Genomic DNA, 12,512 nt, shown 5'->3' with positions numbered 1-12,512 from the left:
CCCACTGTCCTTCTGGAATTACATCAAATAGCTCCGGGCTGGGGCAAAGGCTCAGAGAAAACCTGGATCTTCCTCACATATTCCCTCAGATGTCTCAGACCTTGATCTGTTGTGCTTGGGTAGCGTCCATGGTTATTTTCCGTGGCTCCTCCCAGCCCTAGGCTCAGGCAGGCTGAATAGGGGTTACTGTCTCCATTTTAATATGAAGATCCGTGGCTCTCTGATTCACCCATTGGCTGTGAACAGGGTGGACAGGGCCATGCAGAGGCCAAGTGGAGAGTGGCCAGGGCTTTAGACTCAGCCTGGGCTGGGCTTCCTGGAGCCCCAGCCAATTTGCCCGATCAGGACCAGTGAGCGGATCCACCTAGTCTGTGAAATGTGAAAGGGGCCGTGGCTTTGCCCTGCATACGCAGCTATTCTGCTTCAACATTTTAACTGAATTGACCAGACAGTGAGCAGTGCCACACTGGATACTGCCTCTCGGGATGGGAGGGCGACGGGCAGAAGACAGGGTGTCGATCCACAGCCGGGGCCACGGAGAACTAACTAACCTTGCTTGGCATTCTGTGAGTCAGGTGGCTGTCTCCAGGTACCCGGGACGCACAGGGCAGGGGTTTGATGGTGTCTGGGGAGGACAGAGATGGACACTGCAGGAGGATGTGGCATGGCCACCAGTCACTGGCCTGAGAGCCAGGACAGGGAAGGGAGCTGGACAGAGCTAGAAAAGTCAGGCTGCTCCAGTTAGTGGGGGCACATTAACCTTCCCACGGCAGCAGGGCGCTCTTGGGCTCCAGAATGCAGCCATCAAAGGCCAGCCAGCCTGGCTGGATGAACGCAGGTCCAAGGCTGTCTCTGGGAGGGCCATTAAAAGAGCAGGTCATGGGAAGGGGAGGCCACCTGGGGAGTGCAGAAAAGCAGGGTCAGGTCCAGCCTAGAGTGAGCAGCTGGCCATGTAGCACGCTCCAGCTGGCTCTGCAAGGAGTCCAAATCCAGAGAGCCAAATGGCCCAGGCAGACCATCCTGGGGGTTGGGAGCATGCAATGGAGAGAACCGGAGTGGAAGGGGGTTCCGTTCTACAGGGTTCCTAAAGCCAGAGACAGAGGACTCCATGGGCTTTGGCTGGTTCTCTCCAACAAAGGGAGATTTCAAACAAAACAAAATGAATTGGTATCACGATTTAAATAAAGTCCCAACAAAAGCAATTAAGTGGTTTGTGGTTTGGGTTTAAACAAAACAAAGCAAACAAAACAAAATAACAAACCCCACCACGTCTATCGACTGGCTCTAAACCACGCACAAATGTTTCTCCAGCTGGGCCTCTACTCACTGCCGCCCGGACAGGGAAGACGTCACCCAGGACAGGGCTTCCCAGGGTTCAGAAATGCACACGTGGCCTGGAGAGGTGCCTTTTTGAACCTTCTTTTTTTTCCTCCTGTCAGATATATTATTTGTTGCCCTTGGGTTTCCTTTAGATTCAGTTCAATTAGGTTCAGCCTCACTTGCAAAATTGAAAAGGGTGGGGGACCACAGGCCGCATCTTCATCTGTGATCAGTTTCAACATTCTAAGATCAGTAGTTACTCGTCAACAATACGTTCTGTGCAGGACACCGAGTCTTTAACTCAATCAAAGTAGTTGCCCAGGAAGGTACAGGTGTACTTCTTCAGAAACGCATAATCATAAATAACAGTGTGGGGTAGAGACCAGTAACAAATATGGAAAATCATGCTAATTACACAATAGTTTTTCTCTTTTTTAGGGGGAGGGTACCAGGGATTGAACTTAACCACTGAGCCACATGCTCAGCCCTTTTAATTTTGAGGTAGCGTCTCAGTGAGTTGCTTAAGCCTTGCTAAATTGCTGAGGCTGGCTTTGAACTCTTGATCCTCCTGCCTCAGCCTCTGGAGCTGGTGGGATAACAGGCGTGTGCCACCACACACTGGCCAATTTTCTCTCTTAACTATGATCTTGAGATGTCACATGCATGAAGTACAGACAATGGTTTTCTTAGGAAGTGAATTAAAACAAAAATTCAATGAATCACAAGGAGACGCAGCACCTGCTTTCCTTGGTCTGGAAGGCGCAGCTACACAGGAATCTGAAGGCACATGCAGAGTGCAAAGGCTTCAAGCGAAAAATCATTCATAAACCTGTGATTTCAATATTTCATATCAGGTAACTTTATGACTTACTCTCAGAGGATGTGTTCAGAAGATAAGGAACACAGAGTGGGACGATAATGGGTGGCCATTAGAAATTTAAAGTATAGTCCCAGCTGTTGAGTCACTGGCCTATGAAGAGTCCGGCTCCCTCTGGCCCGTTTCTGGGGTTTACAGACCACTGTGATGCCAATCAACCCTGGGGATGCCAACTGGCTGTAGGAGCAGGGGAGTGGAGGTGTCCAGCTGTCCCCATCACAGAAGACCAGGGTCACTTCCTTCCCTAGCAGAGGAGGAAGGGAGGAATGTCCAGGCTGGACTTCTAGCACCTCAAACCCACATGAGAACACTGGCTTCCCACTCTAGACCTATGGGAAGGAACCACTCTGAAGAACCTGGAGTCTTGGCACAGGCTGCCCACATCTTATCCAATGTGCTCCGGAGCAGAACAGTTTCAGATTTGGGATTTTTTTTCTTTTCTTTTAATTTTTTTTTGCAGTATTTGCATATACATAGTGATGTATCTTGGGAAGGAGATCCAAGTCTAAATATGAAATTCATTTTTGTTGCACACTGGCCTTACAACCATAATCCTAAAGGTAATTTGATAGACTATTATTAATAACGTTATGCATGAAACAGTTTTATGGTGTGAAGTTTTCCACTTGGTTTGACAGTGGCACTCCAAACAGTTCTGGCTTTTGGAACAATTTGGATTTCGAGTTTTGGATTAGGGATGCTCAAGTTGCATCTGCAGAGCTATCCATTCATTATTTTCTTTTCATGCTTTTGTTTTAGGGAGGCGGGTACCAGGGATTGAACTAAGAGACACTCAACCCCTGAGCCACATCCCCAGCCTATTTTATATTTTATTTAGAGACAGGGTCTCACTGAGTTGCTTAGGGCCTTGCTTTTGCTGAGGCTGGCTTTGAACTCGCCATTCTCCTGCTTCAGCCTCCCAAGCCACCAGGATTACAGACGTGTGCCACTGTGTCCAGCTCTTTTAATGCTTTTTTATTGTGGCAAATTACACATCACACATTTTAAACATTCAAGGGCACTATTAAGTGGCATTGAGGACACTCATGGTGGCGAGCAACCAACATACTACTGTTTTCTTACAAAGGGGCCAAACTCTTCTAAGTAGTCCCCAGCTCACATCACCCTGACCCCTCCTGCAGGCGCGTGGCAACTGTGGCATTAACTACAAGGGTTAAAACTTGTTCTCACCCAGGGGCCCCTCCCGCCACCTCCTCCTTAGCTAGATGACAGGCAGCAAGTCCATATTAATCCTCAAGTGTTCCCATGCACACTAAACCTTTTAAAGGGCAATTAGTAGCTTTATACAACTCGTTATTTATTTACTCAAAAGACTGTAACTTCTTCTGGTCTGCCCTCTTCTATTGTGTAAAATACATGTTTGGGACCTTTTAAAATGGGTATTATTTACCTGATAGGACTCAATAGCTTCTCTGGAACCATTCTGTTTTATTGTGGAAATTAGTACTATAGAGGCTCTTTAAAAGCTGGGTTTTAGACCTGACAGCCTGGTTTGTTCTCCTTGTTAATGTCCTATTAATGCAGCCTCCAGAGCTAACAGTCACTAAAGGGCTGTGAGGGACACTTATGTGACTTCCCTGTAGGAGCAGTGAGGCTGAGGGTCTCTATCTCTGTGAATGCAGATGGATGCCACAGCATCCTGTTAGAGAGGGGAGCCCTGCGGAGCGGCTCAGCCAGCACTGGGTGAGCTCTATGCACCCCAGACAATGCTGTACCCACATTTCCCCTGCTATCTGTAGATTATTGTATGCTTTTTTGGGGGGTTGGGTACTGGAGATTGAATTCAGGGGCACTTGACCACTGAGTCACATCCCCAGCCCTATTTTGTATTTTATTTAGTGGGAGGGTCTCACTGAGTTGTTTAGCACCTTGCTTTTGCTGAGGCTGGCTTTGAACTCGTGATCCTCCTGCCTCAGCCTCCAGAGCTGCTGGGGCTACAGGTGTGTGCCACTGCACCTGACATGCTATTTGCTTTTGAAATAAGTATTATTTGCTTTGAATTAATAAAATGTAACCGATTCTTTGGAGACCAGCTGGAAGAGCATCAGGAAATGACCCAGGATTGAGCCTTCCAGGGCATGGAGTAGAAAGACGGTGTGGCGAGATGGGTGGTGGCCACGGAGAGGCACACATGAAGCTCTCTCAGGACCCAGGACTCAGCTTTCAGGGGAGGAGAAGCTGGATTAGAACAGGTTACAAAGCAGGGATGGGTGAGAATCAGCAAAGGACATTTCTTGGGATCTGTTGACATTTGTTTTCTGAGAATGTCCATATGAAAAGATGCCAAACACTTATTTACCAGTTGTTTCTTGTATTTTAACATTCTACTATTTTTCACACTTTTTTTTTTTTAAGCCTAGGAGAGGACTACGTTAGAGAGCATCTTCCGGTGTGTGGATGGGGGTGTTTCTTAGGTGCAACAGGGTAATTACTAGCATGTGGAAGAGGAACGAAACACCTTTTCTAGTAGTCACCTCACTTGATGTCCCTACACCTGCAGAAAGGGTATTTATCATCATCCTGTTTATGCCACGAGGAAGTCAAGACCTGGATGTGTAAATACTTTATGCAAAGTCAATTCCAGCCGCAGGTTCAAGGATCTGAAGTCCCACGCCTGCTCTGCGATGTCTTGTAAAGAAAGGAGAGAGGAGGAACAGAAGGTTGTGGGGTTTTCTTTTCCCCTTTTTATCATGAGAGCAGAGTTGAGTGTCATAATTTTCATTCTTGGTCTGTCTTGTTTGAAAGGCATGCAGTAAGGGAGGATTTTGTATAAAGTCCTACCTACTTGTTCAGGACCAGGTTCCTGCCTCAGGAGTTGCTGGGACATAAATACACTGAGCCAGCAGAGGACAGAAGCCGCGATTCCATGAGGCGCTGATGGACTAGGAGCCAGTGAGTGGCTAGGTAAAGTGTCCCTGGAAGATGAGGCTTGAAACACACTTGAAGGATATGCTTCAGAGCCAAGGAAGTCTCCTACCCTGCTCCCTGGTGCTGTTTACAGCTCTAGCCACTGTCCCTTCAGGTGCCCACCCCACCACAGAAACCAGGACTTGCACTCCCTGACCACCCTGCAGCCCAGCCCTGCTCATGTCTGCCACTCCTCCTGAAATCTCTGCCTCTCTCCGTCCCTAGGTCACTGGCACAACCATCTATCACACGCTACTTAAAATGCCCCTTCCCAGTCCCTGTCCCCTGTGCTCCGGGAGCACTGCAATGCTGTCCCTGCATCTTTAATCCACAGTTATTTCCTCACACTTGACGCATGTGTGTGTGTGTGTGTGTGTGTGTGTGTGTGTGACTGAAGCCGCTAGGAGCACTGACTCCTGCACACATCTGGAAACTCAGACCCATCTGGCTTCAGGGAAGTGGATCCTGACACGGGATGGTTCTGACAGGACCCAGAACTATTTATGTACCTGGCAACATCTGAGCATGCACCGTGTTTAATATCTGTGCCTGCGTGTCTCCACCACACTGTACACTCCTTGGGGAGTGGAATCATTGGCCGTGAATTCTGGTGTCTTCCACAAAGACCCGCGCGATGGCTGACCCATTATATGGGTTCAGGACTCTAAAATATTCATTGAATGAATCAAGGGGGGAAAAAAAGCGTGACTAATCGGTGGAAATAACACCGATTTTTTCAAGTCCTGTCGCTGCAGGAAGCAGAAATTAAGGGGACAAGAGGGGGGCGGGGGCGAGGTCATCTGACCCAACCTCTTCTGGGTACAAAAACCTCTGTGAAGCACCAGCATAATTATTTTTTTGTCACTGGTTTCTATCTCAATCTCCCTCTAATTTAATTGCACTGGGTAGTTTGGATCTTTTACATGTTTGAGACTTTCCTGCCTGCTCTTGGACTCATTATTTTTCTAATCGTTTGGCACCCCCACCCCCACCTCTGTGACAATTGGTAGTGTTTCCCGATTGTAAAATGCTCTAAAACACCTGCCTTCTTGGACCCTTCGTGATAAGTGCTGCCTGTCAGTCTCCCCCTCCCGAGGCAGCCGTGGCAGTGACGCATGGCCAGTTCCACAAAAGTATTTTCTACTTTAAGCCCAAAGGTACCTTCAATTAACCACTAAGCACTGGCTTAGTTCATTCGTTCATTTGTTCGTTACTTTCTCTCATTTATCAAAGGACTTATTGCTAGGTACGGTGACAGAGGCTGGGGACAAAAGGACAACCAAGGCAGAAACAATGTGTGGATGCAGAACACGGCCCAGGCCACCTGCCTCCGACGGTGCCCCACCTGCTGTGTTGCTGCACAAAGGAGAAGGAGTCAGAGGATCTGGAGTCTAGTCACGGCTCAGCCTCTTGCTCCTGCGTGGCCCTGGATGAGCCCCACTATCTTTCTGAAACTCAGTGTTCTTACTTATAAGATGGCTCCTCTGTCTTTCTCAGGGTCGCTGTGCAGATGATAGAATGAAGACAGCTCAGGGGACAGGGCTCTGACACTCTGAAGCTCTTTAAAAACTTGGTATTCACAGGGTGTACCGAGAACAGTTACAAGGACTCCCTTGCTTTGGAGAGACTGGAACACGGGCCTCTGGGGCAGGGTTGATACAGTGCCACCTTAACAGTGTTGAGGCTGGGATTTCAAACTTTCTTATTTTGGCCCTTAAATATGAAATCAACTACAGTAGTACCTGGCAGCTCCGACCTCCATCTCTCATTTCCAGGGACTGGTAAAATGGTACCCAGAGGTACACTTCTGGGCTAGGGCCCCCTCCCCAACACACTCCCTCGGCTCTGTTGAGGGTGGTCCACTCAACTAGGAGGATGAGCTGACTGCAAAGCCCCACCCTGCCAATCAGGTGCCACCTGCCTTCCCTGTTGGCTATGGTGCCACTCTGGTCCTGCGCAGACACAGACAATTTCACACTCTTCTACTTATGTGGAGGTGAAATCCCCTTAATGTTCGGCTATTTCCCATTTACTTAATATTATTCTATTCTCTCTAATGGAAAAAAGAGATTCCATGCATGAGATTAATTAGAGAAAGGGCAAAATGGAGACGAGCAAATACGTGAGGCTGAAGGAGCCCTTCTCCTCGCCAGGTCAAGGCCCCTCTGGCTGGTAAAGCCCATGGGCTCGGGGGCCTCCCAGTCACCACATCCCCAGCTCCAGCACAGCACCCCGCAGAGTATGCCGGATGTGCTCAGCAAATATTTGTGGAATAAATGAATAAATCAATGGCAGTTGTTTGGATTTCAATATAAATGGATCTTGGACCTGAGATATTGCCAGATGGGCAGACAGGTTACAGTCTGGCGATGCATCTCCAAGGCTATAAAAACACAGCCATTGCCCGAGTTGCAGACTGACATTTCAGAAGATGATTATATGCACAATTTAACCATGCGGCCATTTGTGTCCTCCAAGAGTGCCATCGCTTCAACAACTATGTTCATGTTGGCTTTCCTGCTCATCCCTTCCCCCCCTTTTTTTATATCAAGCGCAATTTTTTCCAGCCTCTCATATTTCTAGCTGAATGTGATTTATTCATACAAAATTATGCTCCATTTTTATAAAACCCAAGTTACTGCAAATGATGCTTGAGGTTTTGCAGAAAATATTAATTCCTGATCTGCTGCTATAAAGCATGCCTGCTCTCCGTGCAGCAGCCCTGTCGCCCTGAGACAGATGGAAGCAGTCCCAGGCTATGATTAACTTCTTAGGCCTGGCAATTTTCTCGTGCTCCTCTGGCCCTAGATTTCAAGATTGACCTCCAGCTTCTCTGCAAATGCAGTCGCTCAGCTTGATAAATCACACGAATCCCTTTTCTGATCGGAGTTATCTACTATTTACTACGTGGGAAGGGAAGTTAATCGTATTCAAGGCACTTCGTATGCGGCACACACGCCCTTCCTTCTTCCTAACAGCAGTTTGCATATTTTCCACGTTACTGGTGATGCGGCAGCTTGTGGGGTGCAGCGTCCATGCCAAAGACACACCTTTATAAATGAACCTCACACCATTCATTTCTCTTTCCCTGCCTCTCCCTCCCAGCTTCAAATACCACCAGCCATAAGAAGGAAATGCTTTAGAGGTTATACGGGGTGAACAGGCAAGAGGGAGAGTGTCCCTTAGCAAACTGAGATGCTCTTGTAATTGGCTTGTGTATTACATCAAAAATTTGGTCACCTTGCCCTGCCCAGGACATCTGCTGTGGTCATTATGTGGGGGCATTGGTGGGTCTCTGGTAGGCCAGTTGACTCTCAAAGATATAAAACAGATGAAAAAAACAATCAATAGTCAGGAGTAGAAAAGAACAAAACCCCTCCCGTCGCACCCTCACATAACTGATTCTGTGACTGCAGGGTGGGCGCCCAGGCCAGCTGGGCTGAAGCCCATACTTGGCTTTGCTGTTTGAGATCCAGCTTCAACCTGCAATGTACTTTGGCTATTTTGACTGACCTTCAATTAATCCCCCTCCTCAGGCAAAAACCAAATAAGGCAAAAAGCATTTTTTTTTTGGTGGGGGGTTAAACATAGATGCTTTAAATTTTAGATAACAGAAATATCACAGTTTAAATTTTTTTGAGAGTATATATCGATTATTGATTAATCCATAGTCTACTATTGATCAAGGCGGTATAAGGAAAAAGAACTGCACAGAAGGGTGACCTCAGAAACAATAATGTACTGCAGACTTCAAAAAACGTGGAAGGATCTTGAATGTTTTCAACATAAATAAATGACAAATGTTTGAGGAGATAAATATGCTTAGCTTGATTTAAACATCACAACGTATGTGCGTATTGACATATCACAAAGCACTCCATATATACCTAGCATTTTCATGCTTTTATTTATCAGTTTAAAAATAAATATAATTTAAGAAAGCACACAGTCTGAACTACCAGATATCGGACGTGTGCTAGAATGTCTTTTTACAAAATCAACCAAGAATCTTTGGAGGAATGAAAAGATAGATACTATCAGCTTTCAGAGGACATCTGCACATTCTCTAATCCCAGAGGGATGACAGTCTCATCAGCCCTGAAGGAGGGAATGGGAAATGCAACTCTTTCCCTTCCCTGCAGCTGTCTACGGAGGGAAGGCTACAGCTGCCTTCCCACTAGGCCAGCTCCCGGCCTCCGCTCACCCAGTTGACCAAATCCTAGTTCATTCCCAAGATGCGCATCTTATACACCTTGTGTAAACATCTCTGTGTTCATGGGGAGTCAAGGTTGAGGGTGAATGGAGCAGATGTGCAGGACCCTGAGGCTCTGGGGTGGACGAGGAACCCTTGGTGGCCTGGCAAGAGCCAATCATGGGCTTTCCTGCCTGATCCTAGAATCACAGGACTCACAAAACACAGTTTGAGGTCTGAAAAGTGCTTTCTTTTTCTAGGATAAATATAAAAGTACTGCCAAATCTTTACGGAATTTTAAGAAAGAGGTGATAATAGGCTGAAAACAATAATATTTAAGGAAACCAGAAGAGCTTATGTAAATGAACATGCAATAGGTGAATACCAGCTCTAAGCAGCCTGAGACATGAGGGCCCGGGAATCCCAGGCTTGGGGGGCCTTGACTCAGTTCCGCTCCTTCAATGGGGTTCCTCTGGCAGGCAGAATATGGGGCAAGTCACACAGGGGCCTGACCCCAGGTCACACTGATCAGCTTTCCAGAAAATACTGGTTTATTTGAAAGAGTAAGTAACATGGCAGAAAATGACATCTGTTACTTGTTAAATTAATGTTCTTTATTTAAAAAACTAGAAAATATGAATCCAATTAATTCAATATTTAATTTAAAAAATTAGGTGTTTTTTGAGTTATTATTTTGAGAAAGAGTTTGAATTGTTTCTTCAAATGACTACAAATGCTATCTGCTATGGAAGTTACTTCCATAGCCCTGGATTAGCAGAAAACAGAATAAACACAGAGAAGACAGCCTCACCCAGCTGCAGGATTAGAAGAGCAGGCAAAGCCAATTCATCTGAAATGAGCCACGTTCCCCAATTCTGAACAGCAGTGAAAATACACCTTATTATATGTGAAGTTAGAGAAATTGAGAAGAGTAGTGACCATGGAGCCTCTGTTTCTGTGCAGGTAACGGGTTTGGCAAGAGGTTCAAGTGAGAATATCAGAAAAACTCAAAGGGAATACATTGCTCATCATTAAAACACACCCACATTTCCTACCCACCATGAAGTCATGTATCATTTGGGAAGAAGCTTTTGAATGTAGCTTCTGAGAAACCGTCTTTATATTTGCAACCATGTCTTTATTTTCGTAAAATAATTTTTGGTTCCTTCTACCAAAGTTCATAATGGCATTTTTTTTTTCTTTTGAGACACAATCTTGCTAAGTTGCTCAGGCCTTGCTAAGTTGCGGAGGCTGGCTTTGAACTTGCGATCCTCCTACCTCAGCCTCTGGAGCCATTGGGATTACAGGTGTGAGCCTGGCTATTGACCCTAGAGCCCTGTTCATAATGGCATTTTGAGTGTAAATTTCACTTATCTAGAGGGTGAAATTCAATTTTTTTTAGTATATTAACGGGGTTGTGAAAAATCTAATCTTTTAACATTTTTTATTGCCTCCCCCAAAGAAACCTCGTGCTTGTTAGCAATGATACCACATCATAAACGGGGGGCTTTGCCTTGCTTCCCAGTGAATTTCGTCGAAGGAACTGCTGACTTACAAAGAGAAGTCAAAAGGAAACAAGACATATGTCTAGGAAGAGAATTCTTGTGTCATTCCCTAAATGAGTTTTGATCCAGTGTCTCTCTTCCTCTCTACCCACAGACTCCAAGGCTCCGTCATCAGCTTTTGTGAAAAATCCCAAAAGCAATTCCAGAAGACCACGTGCCTGTCACTCTTGGAACAGGCGGGCTTGTGTGGTTGTCATGGGGAAGGCTTTTCACCTGAAATAAACACGCTCAGGTTCAGCCTGCCACCCGAGAGGGAAGAAAAGCTCTCACCCGTGTGCACCAGGTGGTTCTTCTAAGTGACAGGTTTTACCGTGAAGAGGCACTGAACTGACCCGACTCCCACAGTCAATGATTGCTCATTCCACATAAAAGGAGCTCCGAAGAAAGGGAGGGAGGGGTGAAGGCTCTCTGGACAAGGCTGGGGGCCAGGGGCAGGGGTCATCTCCTCCCACTGTGTCTAGCACTGCATGTACTTCCCTTGTGGAGACACAGTGGGCCTGATCTTCACCACACACACACACACACACACACACCCACATACACACCCACACACCCCTTAGGAATCAAAACCAAAATCAAACTCCCAAAGAGGTTGATCTTCATCTAGAAAGCAATTTACATATTCCTGTTTGACCACCTCTTTGCAGCCTTTTAGGCAAACCAGGATGTCAACCGCAGTTTGTGTCTTTTGATGAGATTTATATGCATCTCATTCAATAACAAAGGTCAGGAGAAACAAGAGGCAGTAGAGAGAGAAGTCTGGTGTGCAGGACCATGAGCGGTGCACAAAGTCCTTTAAGAAAGACTCATCCAGAGACAGATCCCTCCCCGTGAGATGATATGGAAAGAGTGAAGAAAACACCTCCCGATAAATGAAGTACTTATTGCTGAAAAATGAGCTCGGATCCCAACCAATTCCAAAGTTCAGGATTTACAGAGCCATTCAGGTCTTCCCCCCTAAGTTTCTTCTCTCTTGTTTCATTGCACAACGAGGGATTCTTCATACTTTATGTGAAATACAACAAGGCGATTTTTTGCAGTAATAAACTCCACACATGCATGACAGATCGAGGCATGCAAAATGTTTAACATCCCAGTTCACAGATACTTTAGGGACAAAATCCGATTATGAATTATATGCCACAATAAATAGGGCTCGATGTTTCATAAAGCAATTTATAGTTCATAAAAATGACAAAATGTACCTGTCAGGCAGAGCGCGGAGAGCTGTTCTCTGGGTTGCCTGCTGGAAGAAAGGGCAGAGATGTTTATTTAATATTCTGACTTTTAAATTATGTGCTTGATCAACACTTAAAAAAACCTCTGTTACACACATTTTTGTCATGTGGCCAAATTTTAAACTACTTAGAAAGCCCTGTCCTGTTACGAAAGGAGCATTCCTGAAGCGTTAACGGAGGCCTTGGCAATGCGCATCTGCCACCAGGGGGCGAGCTTGAGGAGGCGCCAGACACCTGACCTGGCAAAGAGCAGAACTATTTTGTTCTTACTCCCTGAAGCCATTTTCCCATTGCTTTATTCCCCTTCCCTGTAAGAAAAAAAAAGCTCTGTTTGATCTGTAGCATTTTCCCCAAAGAAGGTGTAATTTTTGACTCATTTTTCAAATCTATTG

The 12,512-nt window shown here is 46.0% G+C and overlaps 1 protein-coding gene across 1 annotated transcript in view; it reads right to left on the bottom strand.

Moving 5' to 3' along the window:
* Aff3 (ALF transcription elongation factor 3) overlaps positions 1 to 12,512 on the bottom strand; it is a 474,953-nt gene that overhangs the window by 77,049 nt on the left and 385,392 nt on the right. The window contains exon 11 of the mRNA XM_015499678.2: positions 12,088 to 12,128. Coding sequence (XP_015355164.2) covers positions 12,088 to 12,128 — 41 coding nt within the window. The remainder of the gene's footprint in view (positions 1 to 12,087; positions 12,129 to 12,512) is intronic.

The sequence above is a fragment of the Marmota marmota genome, unplaced genomic scaffold (genome assembly GCF_001458135.2).
Source record: "Marmota marmota marmota unplaced genomic scaffold, marMar, whole genome shotgun sequence".
In the NCBI taxonomy this organism is placed as follows: domain Eukaryota; kingdom Metazoa; phylum Chordata; class Mammalia; order Rodentia; family Sciuridae; genus Marmota; species Marmota marmota.
The sequence above is the reverse complement of the archived record's forward strand: the minus strand, read 5'-3'. Positions and strand labels throughout refer to the sequence as shown.